The sequence below is a fragment of the Aquarana catesbeiana genome, linkage group LG04 (assembly GCF_042186555.1).
Source record: "Aquarana catesbeiana isolate 2022-GZ linkage group LG04, ASM4218655v1, whole genome shotgun sequence".
NCBI classification, from domain to species: Eukaryota; Metazoa; Chordata; class Amphibia; order Anura; family Ranidae; genus Aquarana; species Aquarana catesbeiana.
Window position 1 is genome coordinate 61458102 of NC_133327.1, and position 21314 is coordinate 61479415.

General features: G+C 41.3%; 1 protein-coding gene across 1 annotated transcript in view; it reads right to left on the bottom strand.

Annotated features, from left to right (window-relative positions):
• Nucleotides 1-21314, bottom strand: part of LOC141139295 (adhesion G protein-coupled receptor F5-like) — a 134399-nt gene that overhangs the window by 54467 nt on the left and 58618 nt on the right. The window contains 2 exon segments of the mRNA XM_073625262.1: nucleotides 2942-3136; nucleotides 5371-5572. Of these exon segments, the coding sequence (XP_073481363.1) occupies nucleotides 2942-3136; nucleotides 5371-5572 (397 nt within the window).

Consider the following 21314-nt stretch of genomic DNA (forward strand, 5'->3'; position numbering starts at 1 on the left):
ATAAGCCCTGCCCTGAAAATAAGACCTACAAGGACTTTAACTAGGGCTTATTTGGGGGGTAGGGCTTATATTGCAGCCATCACCGACAACAACGCTAGGTCTTATTTTCGGGGAAACAGGGTATACCTGCCTTCAGCTTTATATACCGTTTAGAAAGTGCACATCATGTTAGAGATTTTCACTTCCTCATTTAGCACTGGGTGTGGATTTTTTGCTTACACTGGGAGACAACTGATTGGAGGAAAGGCACACACCCACTCTCCACATAGGCAGATACTTTCAGAGCTGTGTTGTGAACAGACCAGTTCTCTGCTAATCTATTTATAGCACCCACCCTGACACAAAACTCAGGCTGGTTTGATCATAGATCTGACAGAGAACTTGTCAGAAGTTATCATGCTTATAACAGAAGAACGGAGCAGGAGAAAGCCACAGGACATAGGGCTTAGAAGAGAGATAAGAAAACACTACGGATATATGTGCCCAGCTCAAATTTCATGAATGGGGTTTACATCCACTTTAAGTGACGCTAAAGTGTAAAGTGGAGCAAAAAAATGCTTGATTTGCTATAAACTGATTCTTTTAAACATGTGCAGAAAAAAAGGGCAAAAACAAAAGGGTTAAATAAGTTCTATGGTCACAGCATGCACTTTCATTTTATAACATCAGCATTGTAATAACAATACAATCAATACCTATTATTGACAATCCAATATAAGATTACTTGAAAAATCTCCTTTCACGTTATGAGTGCTGCCTGTCTGCTGGCCAGTTCTTTACACAGTTTCCTGTATTCCCTGAATGCTTTGCAGCTTCTCCTCTGCTGTTTACTTATATTTACAAGGACTACATTTCCCATGGTACCTTGTGATTCCTGTACTGACCTTGTAGGCAGATAGTGGTTAATGCTGCCCCAGCAGGTAAGTTGGGAGTTACTTGTGTTTCCAGGGTTTTCCCTGGGTCTGCCCCCCAGCCGCTCCCCCCCGGATCCTGTGAGCTACAAAAAGGACAGAGGCGTGGACCTTGGGGGCCTAGGAGGTTCTTGTTGCTGTCCTGCTAGTTTGGTTCTAGCTGTTTCGGTTTGGCCTGACCCGTGCATTGCAATGTACTACAGTAAAGTAGAGAGCATCACACAGCACAGCAGTCCACAATGCACATACCATGCATTTTGTAAGAAAAAAAAAGTCTTACTGTAAAAAAAGGTTCTTGTGCAGTGTTTGCCCCTTGCAGTGTGTTGGCAGCTTTATTGCAACGTACACTGTAGAAGGCCTTAACACATCACAAGGGATTTCAAAACCATAAATTGGCTCTCACCCTCGTTTGAACGTCACCCTCATGTTTTTTCACCTTAATGCATCCTATGCATTAAGGTGAAAAAACACCAGGCAGTGACCCCCCCCCTCCCCCCCCGTTTTACTTACCTGAGCCCTGGAATTTCACCCGGCGGAGACGCGCTCTTCCTCTGCCCGGGGTTCTCGGCTCTAGATTGGATAGATTGATAGCAGTGCAGCCATTGGCTCCCGCTGCTGTCAATCAAATCCAATGATGCGGGCACTGGGGGGGCAGGGGCAGAGTTCGGCATTCGTGTCTATGTAAGCAAATGCTGGACTCGGGAGCGTGCCCGCAAGGTAACCCCCGGGAGAGCGCTTCTCCCAGGGGGTTATACAATTCGGGGAGGAGCCACGAGAGCCGCCGGGGAACCCCAGAAGACGAGGTTCGGGGCCACTCTGTGCAAGACAAACTGCACAGTGGAGGTAAGTATGACATGTTTGTTATTAAAAAATTTTAAAAAAAAATGCAAACCTTTACAATCACTTTAATTGTAGTAAAAGTTAAAGCCTCACTCTGGCATTGATGTCAGTCCCAGACACACCTCCCTCCTACGTCCCTCTGTGTGATCACTGGAACAAAAAAAAGGAACTCCCTTCCTAAATGCCAGATTTTAGTAGAAAGGCAAAAGTTTTTTTTTTTTTTTTTTTCATTTTGGATAGAGTAAGGGAAGGTTATGACCCCTGTCAGATTTATTTTTGCTATATGTGTCCCATTGGGAGATTTCCCTTCACTTCCTGTTACATAGCCAAACAGGAAGTAAAATAAATACCTTGTAAAGTGAGGGAATCTCTAGTTGTCACCAGAATTAGTGTCCCCATTGGAAGATTTGCCCTCTAATACTGTTCTGGGGACTATCCAAAATGTTAGATTTTCTTTTACCTTCATGTTTGATGATAATGGTAAACAGGACAAATAGAGAGGGTGAATCTTCCTAATGGGGGCACAGACAGCAATAAAAACCTAATCCCTCTCCACTCTGTCCAAAACGAAATGACATTTTTGTTTGACCCCAGTCATGTGACGCCACAGTCCGTGTCTTCTCTTCTTCTGTTTACTTCCTACTTGAGGTCCTTTTTTAGGTGCCCACATCACTGCCTGTGTGACACAGGGACACTTCCTATTGGATGGTCAATGGCAAAGTCCTCTCAGGAGAGAGAAATGATGACTGACCTCATCACAGGGGGGCGACAGGGGATGCTGCAAATACAGAAAAATACTTCCTCATGACCTGTGCAGCACTCTTATCGGTCACATTGTTATCAGTTCTCTTTTGTGGGCTACAGAACACCTCCCCATATGTTATGGGGAAGAGGAGAGGGAGAGATAGGCTGTCGGTCTTGTTTTATGTTTGCCTCAGCGATTGTTCATGTTTACGCTCGTAGTGGCGAAAACCCGCGTACAGCTGCATACAGCCATTCAATACTATGGTGGTCTGTACATGGCAGCTGTGTATTCCAAGTGTGGATATTTACCTGCAATTGACATTATACGGCGGCATGTGACCATGTGCATGAGGCTTTTAATGCCTCAAGTGGTCTTTTTATGTTGGTCTGGTGTTCAGCTGTATTTTTACTGACCCATTGAAATGAAAATAATGTAAGGAGCTCACCTGCGGGTCCATTCTCAGTCCATGTTACATTAAATTCCCCAATATCAGGACTACAACAGGTCAGGTTAAATTCATCGCCATCGCTGAATGAGTCCACATTGTCTGATGAGCTGATCTGTAGCGTCTTAATATTACCAAGGATCGTGCTTTTAGCTTGCAGTGTTCCACTACTGTTAAGAGAGCAGGTGTAATTCCCTAGAAAAAAGGAATGTGTCCAGACGTTAAGGAGCATCAGGGACCAGAAAGGAGAATTCCAAGTCAGTGCTCAGAACCCAATGGTTGGGGATTGTCCAGTCAAACAGTACATACGGAAATGCACATGCCACTTAAGGCCTGTTTCACACAGGCTTCAGCCTGTATAGGAGCAGTGTGAACAGCAGGCTTTGACAAAGCATTTGCAGAGCTTTCAGCAAGCTTTGTTGTAGCATTTAAAGTACCATTCAACTCAAGTTTGTAAATGCTAAGCACAGATCCTAATGGGAGTGGTGATTGCCCTTTAAGCAAGCTGCTAGCAGGCTTCAACAAGCTTCAAGAAGTGCTGAAGCCTGCTAGCAGCTTGTTTAAAGTGGCAATCCGCACTCCTATTAGGATCTGCGTTCAGCATTTACAAACTGGAGCTGAATGGAACTTCAACAAAGCTTGCTGAAAGCTCTGCGAATGCTTTGTCAATGCTTGCTGTTCACACTGCTCTTATACAAGCGAAAGCCCCTGTAAAATAGGCTTTAATCTTTCTGGTTAAATAAACATTATTGGTCATGAATTGTACATAATGCAGGTACAGATTTTGTTCCCTCTCTCTGAGCCTTCATTCAGGGCTTACATTCTTTCTGCATGTGAGCAGGCAGATAGCCTAAAGTGAAACGTCACCCTCTCAATCAGTATTGACTATTTTTAATACTTATATAATACTTATATAATATAATACTTAATATTATATTTACCTAATTAAAACATTTTTAGCTACTTCTTGGTTTTCAGGCCTAGGCCAATGATGTTATACACCCCATGAGTCTTCAGGAGGGGAGGAGGCGTTTTCTCAGGTAAGCACACCCTCCTGCCTGCAAGTCTGAGCTAAGGGCAGATGGATTCCAGGAAATGAATACTACAACATTTGCCCTTACTCAAGATGGCCATGGCCGAAATGCTAGGGGGTATTTTTCAAAGTGATTTCTCAGCAAAATAAAGCATGGAGACATGGTTGGAAGGGGGAGTTTGCTTTAAATATTACATTTTAATTAAATAGCATTTTTGGTTTGTGGTGTGACACTTACCTGTCCAAGAATCCAGTGCTTGTTTCAGGTCCCTGATGCCGGCATGTTTACTTTGGGAAGCCGGCTATGACTCCTTGTGACTTTCTCAGCTGGCTTTCCACTACACACGCATGAGCCACACCACGCTTTGTGAATGGTTCCACAGCCTCCTAGGAACTGTAACATGTCCCAGAAGGTTGCGGACAAAGAGAGGGGGGCCAAACTTCCTCTTGAATCACCTGTGGGAGTGGGTACCTATCATCAAAACTAGGTACACACTGCCCTCCCCCCCCCCCCAAATAAAATGTGTCCAACAGTGGGTGAAATTCCACTTTAAAGTGATCCTGTTGGCAAACAAACCCACAATAAAAGGTTTCTCAGTAAAGAAAAATCAAATTGAACCTCTCCTGCTGCCCACATCACTGAAGGCCAAGTCACTTGCCAGCTGAAATTTCTTCAGAAGCAATCTCCTGGTTCCCCGCTATGCTCATTGCTTCCTTCTGCTGAAATCCACAACACTACAGAACACAGGAGGCAGGAGAGGCAAGTATTCATTTTTTTACAGGGAGACATTTATTAGGGGTTTCATTTTGGCAAAACAGTTACTTTAAAATAAAGCTGCAGTCTTCCAATACTAGGCATTAGGTTCGCTTTATAGAAGGCATCATAGGCGGGTTGGACCTTGCTCATACTTCTTCTTGATCCACCATCCCAGAACGCCAAGAAAATATTTGGTAATTTCATAAATGGGAGTAACACCCGAAACCCCCATCTCCATAAGGCTGTCCTGGGTGTCTTAGAGGCCAATCACAGGCCTGAGAGATGTCACATGAGGGCGGGAAGGAGTTTACTGAGTCCTGTGCAGGTTTTGACTTTTAGAAAGTGGAAGTTTGTAGAGGGATTTCAGAATGTTTCAGGAGAGGAACAGGACTATGCAAGAGAGCAGGGAAGGTAAGTACAGCCTCCTATAAAGTGAACTTGTTACTTTGCCTACTATAATGTGAAAAGCTCACTGTGCACAGTGAGATCAGTTCAAACAGGGGAGGAAGCTGTACAACTGTGCAGGACTGAAGGTAGGACTGGAGCTCAAGCTTTAAACTCACACATTGCTTATCATGCATGTAATTATAATGAAAAAAAAACAGCTTAGAACCAGGTTTGGTTTAATGGTTCACATACCTTGATCAGAATCAGTTACGTCATTCACCGTCAGTGTATATAGCACCATTGTGCCTTGCCAGTTGGAAGAGGTGTTATATTTTTGAACGTTTGGAATTTTTACAGAGTTGTGATACCAGGCAATGTTCCCGAGTTCTCTAAACAGACAATCAATTGTTACCGTATCTCCCTGGAAAACGGTGCTCGGAGAAATTAATATTGTCTTTGCTGTATGACAAAATAAAAATGTGATTAATGAAGAAAAATCTCAAGCAAAACAAAAAAGTGAAAGGTTAGGGTTGGGGATAGAATTAGTGTTTCTCTGTTACTCAGTATCTAACATCCTGCTCCCAGCTAATGAGAAGCCATTAAATGGTCCAAGAACAGGTCCAGGATAGTAGAAAGGACTTTTTTTAGCCTCCAGATGTTATGTGACACTTTTTGCTCTCCTTTAACCACTTGCCATTTTCACACACATTCATAATCTGCATTTATAAGATAGAAAATTACTTAGAACCTCCAAACATGAAATATTTTTTGAAAGCAGAGGCCCTGGAGAATAAAATAGTGGCTGTTGCAAATTTGTGGGTGACACAATATTTGCACAGCCATTTATTAAATGCAAATTTTCAGGAAAAAAAATACACCTAAATGAATTTTAGTGCACACAATATAATACCAATTTTTTTTGGTAAAATATAAAATAGGATGTTGTGTTGAGTAAATAGGTATCGAACATGTCAAGATTTAAAATTGCGCATGCCTGTGATATGTCGACATACTAAGGTACATAAAATTGTCCTTGGGCCACACTTTAAAAGCCTTCACAGTTTAGAATTAAGCGTGAGCTATGGCACTAGAATTATTGCTCTTACTCTGACGTTTGCTGCAATACCCCAAGTTTGTTGTACAATTATCTGTTACATTTGCATTCTGGACCTATGTGGGCATTTTTATTTATTTTATTTTATTTGTTAAATTTTTTAAAATTAACTTTATTGCTATCACAAGTGGTGAACAAGACCCTTGTCGGTTATTTACTAAAACTGCACGGTGCAAAATCTGGTGCAGCTCTTAAAGAAATCAATCAGCTTCCAAAATGTATTGTCAAAGCTTTATTGAACAAGCTGAAGTTAGAAGCTGATTGGCTACCATGCACAACTGCACCATATTCTGAGTGCACATGTTTTAGTGAATCCCCCCTTGTGATAGCTTTGAGCAGTGACAGGTACTCTTTATTGAGGCATTAGGGGTCTATTAGATACATAATGTCTCCTCTGCCCTTTAAAGTATCTGTTCAAACATTGATCCTGTTTGATGAGATGCTTTCCTGGCTGTAACAGCCAAGGAAAGACTGCTCTGAAACCGTAAATGACTTAGACTGCTTTTACACTGAGGCGCTTTACAAGTGCTACAGCACTAAAAATAACGCCTGCATAGCGCCTGTAAAGCGCCTCTCCTCTCACCCCAGTGTGAAAGAGTGCTTTCACACTGGAGCGGTGCGTTTGCAGGACGGTAAAAAAAGTCCTGCAAGCAGCATCTTGCAATGCTATAGAAGCGGTGTACACACCGCTCTTAAAGCGCCCCTGTCCATTGAATTTTAATGGGCAGCGCCGCCAAACCGCTGGCAAATCGCCGCTGCAGTGGCGCTTTGCGGGTGGTTTTAACCATTTTTCGCGCGTCAGCAGGAAATAAAAGTGCCCCACTAGCGGCCGAATAGCACCGCTAAAACGGCACTAAAAATAGCGGCACTTTATCGCCGATGCCCCCAATGCCCCAGTGTGAAAGCAGCCTAAATCCTTGACGCTTCTGGCGTCTTTCATCACAGGGGAGAATGGGGAATGGATGTTCCTCCTTCTCTTCCGATGGCAGCCACTCTGACTGCTTACAGCGGTTCCTCAGTCCTCAGTGGAACAGGACAGAGCGGTTGGGGGCTACAAAGCCACTCAGATCACTTTTACTGGAAAGCCAATCGCCGCCTTAAAAAATGGTACTAGCTGCAGGCATGATTCTGATATAACTGCTTGCTGCCTCAGACATTTATATGCATCCCAAGGTGCAGCAGGAGGTTAAAAAGCCTTAATTTGACTTTCACAATTGGCTTCAATGCATTTCACCAAAAAAGTAAAATTTTGCAAAATATCCTGATTCCTGCCAAATGCTTCATTCTCAATTTTGTTTATACTGATTCCTGATATTTAATTTATATTATGTTACAGAGATCATAACCAAAGTTGTGATAGTGGTAGAAGGAAGAATGTGACTTCAAGATAGGCTTAAACTGAATTTTGGCAGAAAAATGCAAGTGACTCTGCAGCACACCCCCATCCCCTCCCCAGAGTTTGCCTACAATTGAATATTAGTTTTGATTGAACTGACCCTTTATGACTCTAGACATAAAATAGAGACAATTCAAAGAAAGCACAAAAGAAATTCCAATGGGTTGCTAATGGGCTTGCACTCACAATAATGGCATATAACAGTGTAAATTCCATTATATAAATACATATATAATATTTAGCTCAGCGCACGTGTCTCTATATAAGCAATATTTAAAAATGATCTTAAATGTAAAACTTTTTTCGTTTTTTGAATAGAGCAGGTAAGGGTTAAATCATGTGCTTAGTTTCTATTGATGACCCTAGCCCCCAGTGGTGGCCCCCAGTGGTGGCCCCCAGTGGGCTCTTAAAAGGAACATATGAAGCATGCCTTCTAGAGAAGGGAAACATGAAGTTCAGCTCAGTCCTACCTGTGGACATAAAAGAAAGGGAAATCTCCCCGAAGGAGATGTAGTTTTGACTAAGATTCCAGTTTTAGAGTGAAGTCATACCTTATTGCCTGGAGTATTCTACATTTTTCATGACACCAGAATTTTCATTTAATTGAATGTAGACGTTATTACACAAGTGTACTATTAAATTTTGACATTGTACTTTAGTTTATTCATTTATTTATTTTCTGTAAAGTGGGTCAAAATACCCCAGAGCTATTTACGTGTGTACATCAATAACTGTCATGTAGCTCCTTAGGTATGCGGTCACACATATTTTTGATGGGCGGATTACAGTAAGAGGCATGTTACTTATCTCTGATGTCAAACAAAAATATGTAGAAAATTAGGCTGACATATTAACTGCTGAATTGTGTTCTATATTACAGTCATTGGAGTGGCTATATGAAGTAAAGACATGACCTCTTTACAGTTGGCAAGGAGGTTGAATCTAGGAGGGCTAACTATAAATTGATAATTTGTTCCAGCTTGGTTGGTAGCAGGAGGCAGGATGGGAGAATCTGCAGGGGAGAGGATTGAGGTTGCTGAGGAGCATCAAGCTGACCATAGCATTTGGATGGCACCATCCCCTTTTGAACCATTTACAACTTTGTAGTGCAAGAGCAGCATGATTTAATACAAATTAAAAGGCTCATTGGACAGGCTCTCAAAATTTACCCTTAAAGAGATTGTAACCCTTAAACCCATATAGCAGATTAAACAGCACAGTGCTTGTGCGGCCTAATCTCCCTCTCTATGCTGTAAAAAACCTGTTCCCATGTCCCCCTTAGTGTGCTGACCACAGTAATCATGGCTGCTGATCCATGATTACCGTGGTCAAGTTACGTGCCTCTGTCATCCCACTGCTCTCCTCTCTCCCCCTCCCTGCCTGACTGTTGGCTCCTGTCGTGCTCATAAGTTTACATAACCTGGCAGAATTTCTGATTTATTGGCCATTTTTCAGAGAATATGAATGATAACACAAAAACTTTTCTTTCACTCATGGTTAGTGTTTGGCTGAAGCCATTTATTATCAATCAACTGTGTTTACTCTTTTTAATAATGGCAACAGCAAATACCCAAATGACCCTGATCAAAAGTTTACATACCCCAGTTCTTAATACCATGTATTGCCCCCTTTAACATTAATGGCAGCTTGAAGCCTTTTGTGGTATTTGTGGATGAGGTTCTTTATCTTCTCAGATGGTAAAACTGCCCATTCCTATTGGAAAAAAGCCTCTAGTTCCTGGAAATTCTTGGGCTATCTTGCATTAACTGCACGTTTGAGATCTCCCCAGAGTGGCTCAATGATATTGAGGTCAGGAGACTGAGATGGCCACCCATGAACCTTCACTTTATTCTGCTGTAGCCAATGACAGGTCGACTTGGCCTTGTGTTTTGGATCATTGTCATGTTAGAATGTCCAAGTACATCTCATGCACAGCTTCCTGGCTCATAAATGCAAATGTTCCTCCGGTATTTTTTGATAACATACTTCATTCATCTTGCCATCAATTTTAACCAAATTTCCTGTGCCTTTGTAGCTCCCACATCCCAAAAACATCAGTGATCCACCTCCCTGTTTCACAGTAGGAATGGTGTACCTTTCATCATAGACCTTGTTGACATCTCTCCAAATGTAGCGCTTATGGTTGTGGCCAAAAAGCTCAATTTTGGTCTCATCACTCCAAATTACTTTGTGCCAGAAGGTTTGAGGCTTGTCTCTGTGCTGTTTGGCGTATTGTAGGCAGGATACTTTGTGGCATTTGTGTAGTAATGGTTTTCTTCTGGCGACTCAACCATGCAGCCCATCTTTCTTCAAGTGCCTTCTTATTGTGCATCTTGAAACAGCCATACCACATGTTTTCAGAGAGTCCTGTATTTCACCTGAAGTTATTTGTGGGTTTTTCTTTGTATCCCGAACAATTTTCCTGGCAGTTGTGGCTGAAATCTTAGTTGGTCTACCTGACCGTGGTTTGGTTTCAACATAACCCCTCATTTTCCACCTCTTGATTAGAGTTTGAACACTGCTGATTGGCATTCTCAATTCCTTGGATATCTTTTTATATCCCTTTCCTGTTTTATACAGTTCAACTACCTTTTCCCGCAGATCCTTTGACAATTCTTTTGCTTTCCCCATGACTCAGGATCCAGAAACCTCAGTGCAGCACTGAATGAAAGATGCAAGGGTCTGTCAGGAGTCCAGAAACTCATTGACCTTTTATACACACATACCAATTACAAGCGAACAGATCACAGGTGAGGATGGTTACCTTTTAACGGCCATTCAAACCCCTTTGTGTCAACTTGCGTGGATGTTATCAGGCCAAAATCACCAGGGTATGTAAACTTTTGATCAGGGTCATTTGGGTAGTTTCTGTTGCCATTATGATTTAAAAAGAGTAAACACAGTTGATTGATAATAAATGGCTTCAGCCAAACACTATCCATGAGTGAAAGAATTTTTTTGTGTTATCATTCATATTCTCAGAAAAATGGCCAAAAAAAAAAATCATAAATTCTGCCAGGGTATGTAAACTTATGAGCACAACTAGATATACATAAATATATATATATATATATATATATATATATATATATATATATATACTGTATATCTATATATAGATATATAAATATCTCTATATCTATCTATCTATCTATCTATCTATCTATCTATCTATCTATCTATCTATCTATCTATCTATCTATCTATCTATCTATCTATCTATCTATTTAGATAGTTAGATAGATAATATATCTTTTACATCTTCAGAGAGACGAGAGAGACCATTCGAAAAAAAAAAATAGCCTGGAGCCTGCAGGCAGCTTAGTTGTGGTTTCAAGCCTCAAAGCAATCTATGTTGCTGTGCTGCCTCTTTGCATACTTTGTGAAGTTTTAAATGTTTATGTCCAAATCAATAATAGGATCTATAGTAAAAAAAAACACATACAAAACAGCAATCTAAAAGTAGTACTTATAATAAAGTTAACTCAAATGTCAGTGAATCTGATGAGGGGATTGACTTACAATTGCAGTATTTTTGCAGTGGAAGTTTGGTGATACATGTGCAGCTTGTATCAGTACATGGTCCAAGTGTTCCAAGACAGTCATAATCCTTATCACAGGAACAGTTTGCTTGTGATTCAGTTAGAATACATACTAAAAGATGAAAAAGTTATAGCAAGATATTGCAATATCTAAATGTTTAGTATAAATCTGGTTTTATTTATTTATTTATTTTATCAAGGTATTTTATTTCACAGACCTGCCATTTGGTCATCCACCCTGTGTTCTGCATTGGGCCTATAAATCTGCCTGCTTTTGGCAATAACCTAAGCAATTTTCTTCTACTAAAATCAAAGCTTAGCTCCCAAATGTCCCAAAATGTATTTGTGGGGACTTTCCCTCTGGTAGCACCAAATCCCTCTGTCTTCTCTCCTTGTTATTTTTTTAGGTCAGGTTTCCCTTTTAAACTGCCAAAAGTGTCATACTACACACATCTTCTCATCTAACTAGGGTTGCCACCTTTTCTTCAAGCCAAACACTTTAGCGGCCTGGTACACCTTTGGGTGCCCCAAGAAGAGTAGTAATGTAGTGCGCATAGTGTGCTGCAGCGAACAGTGGGTGTGGCCAAATTGCTCTTGCTGACATCATCTTCCTGCCCCCCAGTGATGCCGAACCTGCCCCCAGACAGCCACCCACAGGCTTCAGGGCAACAGATTTGTGTGTGAATGTCTTGGTTACTTGGGGAGCCACAGCCCGGTCTGAATGTGTCCAGGTTTCAGTCTGCCTGAAACCCAGACACATGATTCAAAACATGGACTGTCCGGGTAAATCTTGGACAGGTGGCAACCCTACATCTAACCTTCAGATTTTTCTGTTTCCCATTTTCAAATGTTAACTTAAAAGAAAAGCAGTGATTAAGAATTAGCCATAGGTTGAAGCGGTTTAAATGATAATTTATTGCACATCATGGTCTGTGTAATAGCTGTGTAACATGAATGTTGCCTTTTGCCTAAATATTGTATTCTAAAATACAAGTTAAAAAAATGAAAAAGCAGCTTTGAGCAGGTTAATGCAGCTTAAAGGGAAGTAAACTGCAGGTGAAATACACTTGTCAATTAACAATGCATGATCTAAGACAGGGGTCTCCAAACTTTCCAAACAAAGGGCCAGATTATTGTCCTTAAGAATTTAGGGGTCCGGACTGATAGGGTTGAAATAATGACTTAGAGTTCCACTTTAATTGTTTCTGTTTTTTCTTACCTGTGTACGTATCAATTGTTCTATTTAAATTGTTTGTGCTCCTTTCTTACCTGTGTACGTATCAATTGTTCTATCAATCTGTATCTAGATGGAATTTGGAACTGCTGAATAATCATTACATGTTCGCTGATGAGAAACTCTTTGTACCTTAACCTCATTTGGTAATGCCGATAAGATTACTGCTTTTGGAACTGCCTATAAAAGAAGTAAAGGGAGCAGTCCTTTTTGGGGGGATGCTCAGAACTGTGATACAGACATACCTGACTCCGTGTCATTATTCTTATAGAAGCAATAATTTGGCAAAGCAATATAAACTTAAGCAACTTGTTTAAAAGTTGAACCTAACATTTTGGTGCCTGAACAGGGACTCACCGATGATACTACAAGAGGTGGTTGAGCTACGCTGACGGAACAAAAAGACAGGCATTCCGGGAACCACAGATCAAAAAAAACCTGCGCAGGTAAGAAAAAGCTTTATTTTTCTTATATTCTGTGCTCCCCTGATTTGTGCCTATCCGTTCTGTCAGTTACGGTTCTCCTGGTTTTAAAACACCAGCCTCTGTAGTGGTGAGTCTAGAATTACTGGATATTTTAGTTTATATTGCTGGAATTATTTGTTTGTTTTGTCTGTCTTGTCTGTCTTGTCTGTCTTGTTGAGAAAGTGAATGAGCCTTGTCAAGGATGGTATGAGTTAGAAGGGGATTGCCGAACTAAGCAACGGAATGCGCCTTACCTCACACGATTGGGAACCTGAGGGCTTGTGAGCTTGGGGGTCTGACGCTTATGCTTAACCTCACATCTAACTCATAAACCATAGACGGGTTGAGAGTATAAGCCCTGTCTGCTCCATAAAGCAGGGATAAGAGTGTATGAGAGGGATTCCCAGATACGGGGAGGGAATAAGGTCTCAACAAAGTCCCGAGATCTAGTCGGATACCTGGCCACTTAAAGGAATGCTTGTATATGTTGTAGCCGCATTTTTGTATATGTTGTAGCCGCATTCTGGTTTGTTATTGGGCTAGCATATAAAGTAATTATTTATTATTGGGCTAGCATATAAAGTAATTCGGTTTCAGAAATCTCATTCCGGAGAGGTTTCTAGAATTCTAGCACCCTAGGAGGAAGGCAACGAGGAACTAGTGTAACTTAGCTGGTTTGCTATTGGGCTAGCATATAAAGTAATTATTCATTCTTGTATATGTTGTAGCCGCATTATATTGTACACTAAGTGTCCCACACGCTACCTAGGCAGGACTGTTAGAATGGGCCAGAGGAACACAAAACCCCGTCAGGGAATTGTGGCGCACTATACGGTGCCACAGATAATTAAGAACATTTATGGGAAAACCGAAGCACAGGACTTAAAGGATGTCCTTCGTAAATTTAAGGTGAAAGGAGCAGCGGGCTTAGACCCGGATGTATGGAGTGAAATAAAAAGGGACAGACAAGGAGAGGTGTTAGAGAAGCAATGGATGCGTCAGGTTCAATGCTTAATTAAGGTCTCAAATAGAGCGAAAGAAGAGGGGTGGAAGTATAATCCAGATTGTGATGGTTGGGATATGAAAGATAGAAGAACAAAAAATGTTGAGGCTCCCAGCTCAGCCATCCCACCCCCATACACTGACGTAGAACGCAAACCACACAAGATATATCCGGTACTTGAGGGGAGAGGATGGGTTTGTCAGGATTGTGGAGCACAAAACCCAGAATGGGCAGTAGAATGTGTGCATTGTGGGGCACAAAAACCTCATCCAGAAACTGTAGCTCCCGTACGCACTGATACATGCATTGTTCAGGTAAACAATCCAGAATTTGGACAAGCAGCCCATCCAAATGCCCCGCCTACTGTCACTCGTAGAATGCAAATAAGGACTTGGGCACCATGGTCGGCAGACACCCTTATGGCATTAATACAGAGCGCCCCAGACCCGGTAGCAAAGCCAGCTGCTTTTTGTAGATTTGTGACACAGTTAATGAATACACATGAAGCGACCTGGCAGGATGAGGAGGATTTATGCAGACATAAAATTACTCTGACCCTGTTTAACCAGTTTATGACCGACCTGCAGACCAAGCTGTGGGGGATGGCAATTTAGAGACAGGACACACGTCAGACACATAGACTCAAGGGCCCCTTTTATTGCTAGATTAGAAGCTTTTTGTCAGGCAAAACAACAGGAGAGGGGGTCCATATCACCCATGAAGCAAATGCCAGGACAGACTGTATCGGAATTTTACTTATCTATGGAAAGTATGATGGCAGATGAGGGAATGGATTTAGAGCTGCCAGTCACGATCTGAGCCTTCAATAGACAGTTTATGGAAGGATTAATTCCACAGATAAGTGAGAGACTGAAAGCCTGCACACCACCCTTAATTTGTTGCGATTTTTGGCAGAAAAAGGTTGCAAGGTTAATAAGAAAAAGTTGCAAGTGTGTCAGGAAAAAGTTATCTTTTTGGGACATTGTATATCACAGGGTACGAGACATCTCACTGAGGAGAGGGTTCAAGTGATAAAGGGAATGTTACCCCCACGGAATTTCAAACAATTGCGTATGTTTTTAGGTATCGTGTCATATTGTAGACAGTGGATACCACACGCTAGCGCTTTGATGCAGCCATTATACGATTGTTTGAAAATTGTACCGTATGTGCTTACAGAAGTAGCTTATGAGTCGTTTATCACTTTGAAAAAGTTGTTGATTTCTGCCCCGGCTATTGGTATACCAGATTACACCAAGATATTTAATCTGTACATTGCTGAGATCACTGGACACGCCACAGGTGTTCTGACACAGGCACATGTAAAACAAAGACCAGTCGCTTACTTTTCAGCAGCATTAGATCCAGTATCTAGAGGTTCACTGTCTTGTGTACGGGCGGTAGCTGCAGTGTCAATTATCATAGATAAGTCATCAGAGATTGTTCTAGACAATCCAGTCGTAGTGCATACCACACATGACATACATGCAATCTTGTCTCAGGTACAGCCCAAACACATTTCAATGGCTAGGCAATTAAGATTACAGTGTACTTTACTCTTACCTCCAAATGTTACTTTTCAGCGCTGTACAACCTTAAATTTGGCCACCTTTTTGCCTCTTCAGTCACCAGATTTGGCAAGGGGGAATGATAGTACTAATAGTACTAGTGAGAAAAGAAATGAGGACACTGACACTCTTTTGTTTAAAGAAGTAGATCAGCACGATTGTTTTCAGCTCATGGAACAGGAGACAATGGGATTCCCACATGTTACAGATACACCAATTTTAAATGCTGAGCACACCTTGTATATAGATGGTAGTAGGTTTGCTGATGACAAGGGTAAATATCACACAGGGTATGCCTAAGTGACTGATACGCAGGTAATTGAAGCACAGGCCTTACCAGCCCACATGTCAGCACAAGAAGCAAAATTAAAAGCTTTAGAACAAGCCCTAGAATACTTAAAAGGACGAGAAGGGAATATTTACACTGACTCCGCTTACGCTTATGGCGTAGCGCATGATTATGGCCATATATGGAAGGCTAGAGGTTATCTGACAGCAGCAGGTACACCTGTAAAACATGGAGAAGGGATTAAGAGAGTCCTGAACAATCTTCAAAAGGTTAAACGAGTAGCCATTATGAAGATAGCGGCACACACGAGCGCAAAAACAATTGAGGCAAAAGGAAATGCATTTGCAGATTTGACTGCAAAACAGGCAGCTCTAGGGGAAGGAAGCCCTGAGACCTTAGCAGCGGTAGAGGTGAGTATCCCAGAACCAACATGGCAGCAGCTGAGTAAATTACAGGAGCAAGCAGGGGAGAGCGAGAAAGATAAGTGGGTCAGGATGGGAGCAGCACCAGACCTTGACAATGTATGGAGGGAAGGAGGCAAAATATGCCTGCCTGCCTCTCTGTACCCAGAAATGGCAGCGGCAGTTCACCTACCCACACACGTCAGTTCCAATTCCATGTATAGGATTGTGAACCAAGGATGGCTCGCCCCTGGATTCAGTAGCACTGCAAGAAACTACTGTGCAGCCTGCCAAATCTGTCTCCTGAATAACCCAGGACAGAGAGTAAAAACCCTACGAAAACACCAGGTCCGGGCCCAATACCCCTTCCAGAGACTGCAAATTGATTACATACAAATGCCTAAGAGCGGCCCTTTTGAATTTGTCCTCGTGTGTATCGATTTATTCTCAGGTTGGCCCGAAAGTTATCCAGTAAAATCGGCTACAGCTAAAGCCACAGCTAAGAAACTGATCACTGAGTTAATACCTAGGTTTGGTCTTCCTGAAACCATAGAATCAGATAGGGGGACACACTTTACAGGAGAAATCATGCAGAATGTGATGACCATGTTAGGGGTTCAACAAAATTTTCACACCCCTTACCACCCACAGAGTTCAGGATCAGTGAAGAGAGTAAATGGGACAATAAAGTTAAAAATACAAAAAGCCATGCAAGAGTTAAACAAGCCTTGGCCAGAATGCCTGCCTTTGGCTTTGTTCTCTATAAGGTACACTCCAACAGGAAAGACAGGATTATCCCCATATGAGATACTTTTTGGGAATGCACCTAGATTGGGTTTATACTTTCCACAGAGTATGCAATTGCAATGTGATAGTTTGACTGCATATGTGATACAATTACAACAACGTCTAACTAAGATCCACAAAAGTGTGTATTCTTCTCTTCCAGACCCTAATTCAATAACAGGTACACATACTCTGCTACCAGGGGATTATGTATATGTGAAGAAACACACCAGAAAGACATTGGAACCCAGGTTTGAAGGTCCTTACCAAGTACTCTTGACCACAGCCACCTCAGTAAAGCTGGAAGGAAAACCTACCTGGATACACGCATCACATTGCAAGAAACAACCCGAGAAAACAACATGATGAAATATCTACTTACATATTTTTTGTTGAAGATTGTTGTTTTACAAATATATGCATGGACTCCTGGTATTAATGTACTTGAAGTAGAGGAAACAACAACTTTCGAATGGGCTATAGATGATCCTAAAGTAGCAAATTATTATTGACAAAGGTAGACTAGTACATCTTTCCTCACAGATACAACAGGATACTGCACCACATTGGTGGGATATATTTAGTGGAATGTCTTCTACAGCAACCAATACCTTTCACTGGTTGTTAAGTCCAATGGTAATTATTATTCTAATATTAATATCACTTACAATCACAAATATATGTGTATACAGGAAAATAAATAGGAAAATTAGGAGAATAGACAGGGCATACCGATAAATGTGTATTGACATCACCCTACTCCTATAAAACTCCTCTTCTTGAATTTTAAGATGTTGGTAATACCTAGGGGGATGGGTTCTACCCCTCTGACAACTCGCGGTCAGGGAAAGGACTCTGGGGAAAAACTGACTAGAACTTATTCATGAGGACCCAGGGGGAAGGAGAGGATGATGTCAAAGGGGGAAATTGATAGGGTTGAAATAATGACTTAGAGTTCCACTTTAATTGTTTCTGTTTTTTCTTACCTGTGTACGTATCAATTGTTCTATTTAAATTGTTTGTGCTCCTTTCTTACCTGTGTACGTATCAATTGTTCTATCAATCTGTATCTAGATGGAATTTGGAACTGCTGAATAATCATTACATGTTCGCTGATGAGAAACTCTTTGTACCTTAACCTCATTTGGTAATGCCGATAAGATTACTGCTTTTGGAACTGCCTATAAAAGAAGTAAAGGGAGCAGTCCTTTTTGGGGGGATGCTCAGAACTGTGATACAGACATACCTGACTCCGTGTCATTATTCTTATAGAAGCAATAATTTGGCAAAGCAATATAAACTTAAGCAACTTGTTTAAAAGTTGAACCTAACAGGACTGTCGCCGTCTGGAGTAGAAAATGTCCCAGCATCAGTTGGCGTAAACTGTGTCCCATCTTTGATGAAAGGAATTGTGCCCTATCATTGTGTCATTGGTAGGAAATGTGCCCCATCGTTTAGGTCATTAATGGGAATTGTGCCCCATCATTGGTTTCATTGGGAGGAATTGTGCCACATCATTGGTGTCATTGGACCCCATTATTAGTGACATTGGGAGGAATTGTGCCCCATCGTTGGGGTCATTTGCAGGAATTGTGCCCCTTCGTAGGTGTCAGTGAATTAAATAGTGCCCCAAGGGCTGCATAGAAGCAAGTAAAGGGCCCCAGGCCGCAGTTTGGAGACCACTGATCTAAGAAGTTCAGCTTTAAAAAAGTTGAAACAAAAAAATTAATGGTTTCTTACTCATGTGGCCAAATGAAAAATAGCAGCATGGTGATATACTTACCTGGAGCAAAGTCCTCATGCATTACTGTAGTTGTAGGCAGGAGTGTGGTATATATATCTAGATTCTCCAAAGAACGTCTGATTTCTCCTTCCAGACTAGGATCAGAGAAACTTATCTCAATGTCGCTTTCATAGTAAGATAGATCACCACTGGCTGCAAAGATAAGATAATAACATCAATAGTATCTTGTTTGTAAAGAGCAACTATCATGGAAAGGGTATACAAGTTTAAATAATCTTTAGTTTTAAATTACGCAACATATTTTAAATCCGCGTACTTACGGGCAGAATGTCATTCTGACCATGTGTATGTTGGTCTGCATGAAAAAAAAAAACTGACAGCTCCGGTCGGGAGACACTTTACTAACCACTGAGCTGTTGTGTTCTGACAGGGGGACGCCCCCCCCCCTCCAGAACACTCCTATCAGCAATTGGCTGAGAGCACTGATCGGGAGTCAGTCTGCTGGTTTTCCAGGCCGGCTTCTGTTGGACAGACTGAGATACACACGGGCAGAATGTCAGACTTTTTTTTTTTGAACTGGCATTTTTCTTCCGACATTCTGCCCCTGTGTACCATGCTTTAGTACAGCGGCTTCCGCCCGAGCTGTCAGCTTTTTTTCCCGTGGCGTTGCACAAAAATAAAATAAAATGTAATGTGTACCCGGCTTAAGGGTTCATTTTATACTACACTTTGATTTAATTAAAGGGTATCTAAAGCCAAAACTTTTTTGAGACAGGTAGCAAACAAGCACCTGGCTTTTTTTGATAACAGGTGACATTCACTTTGTAAAAGTACTTTACACACCCCGGGCAAACAAATTTATACTGATGGTAACTAATCCATGTGAATTACATGACTAGGAAGACCTCAGACCTACCTTTCTCCCATTTCGCTCATGACAATTCTCCTGCCCCAGCAAGCTCACCTCAAAGTGGGAGAGCCCCATCATTCAAGTCAGGTCCACCAGGCTGAGAGTCAGTACTGTCAAATTTTTTTCGCCATCTGTGTCCCAATGTGGAGATTTCCCTTCACTTCCTGTTCCATAGCCAAATGGGAAGTGAGAGGAAATCCCTGCAAATTAGGCGATTTCCTTGGGGACCTCTAGGTCACCAGAAGTAGTGTCCCCATTGGAAGATTTCCCCTCTGTTACTTTTCTGGGGACAACCCAAAATTTGGGATTTTCTTTTACTTTGCCTTTCAATGATAATGGTAAACAGGACAAATAGAGAGGGAGAATCTCCTTAACGGGGGCACAGATAGCAATAAAAACTGACCAGGTGCTCTAATCCCTCTCCTCTCTATTTAAAACTTAAAAAAAAAAAAAAGTTTTGCCTTTAAGATGTGTACTATTTTGGCTCATTTGGTTGTCTAAAAATTAAATACTTTGGAGGACTCCTCTCAATTACCCCATCGACATCTACAATCCTTTTGTATATAGTCCCTCCTTCGGTCCTTCCTTTAAGATGTGTACTATTTTGGCTCATTTGGTTGTCTAAAAATTAAATACTTTGGGGGTCTCCTCTCAATTACCCCATCGACCTCTACAATGCTTTTGTATATAGTCCCTCCTTACGTCCTTCCGCTTTCATTCATTGGTCCAATTACAAGATCACACGATTATTGAATTTCCAATTTGCTTTGATTATAAGACAATTCCAATAAATCCAAATTTTCCTAATAAAGAACTGCAGATATATCTCCAAATTAAGAATGCCATCTCAAAGCTTTGGCCAACATTCCAGATGCACTGGTTCATTACTTTTTTAGAGCCCTAGATTACTCAGTGACCATCTGGAAGCTTCAACACAGTTTGGTTTCAGCCATGTACTGCTTTAGGGTTCAATAAATGAAACAATATACTGGTGATCTTAAAATGATTTTCCCGTTAGCCTGTTAATATGTATACATTAGTTGCGCAGACCCTGGTCTACTCCACAACCACCACGCCGTTACTTAGCTTATTTACATGCTATTTTTATCGGAAGGGGGATAACGCTTCATCTTTAATATGAATAGAATGTACTGGAGGGATAATATATCAATGCAGATCAGCTAACTAGAAATAAAGCATTGTGCATTCCTGGTCCTCTGATCTGTGGCCTTTCAGTGACATAGTGTGTCCTGTAAGACCTCTGTTCATCATAGATATGAATGGAGATGAGTGCCTAGCCTAGCAGTAAAAGTGACAGAAATGACCCACATAAAATGTGCAATGAGATTCTTTACCTGCACGTACCTCCCGATGTAAGTAAACATGGTTATCCAACTGTAAAATTTGAAACAGCATTTGTTAACTATAAATTGTTTTTTGCTCATAAGCATTTTAACAAATTAAGATTACCAGGGGCTAGAGAGTCAATGGCACCACATCCCAGCAAAAATATTCAATAAGAGAAAAGCAAAGGGAAGGTACTTTATAGGTGCCAAAATGAACTCCACAGAATATTATATGATAAAATATACACATTTTATTACAATATAAACATGATTAAAAGACACTAATTTGATAGCATTGAATATAAAACCATCATAGAGTATCCATGTGGCCCGGAATACATGTGCAGTATTTCCAGCTTTACATGTTTCACCATACAATGGCTTCCTCAGAAGACTTGA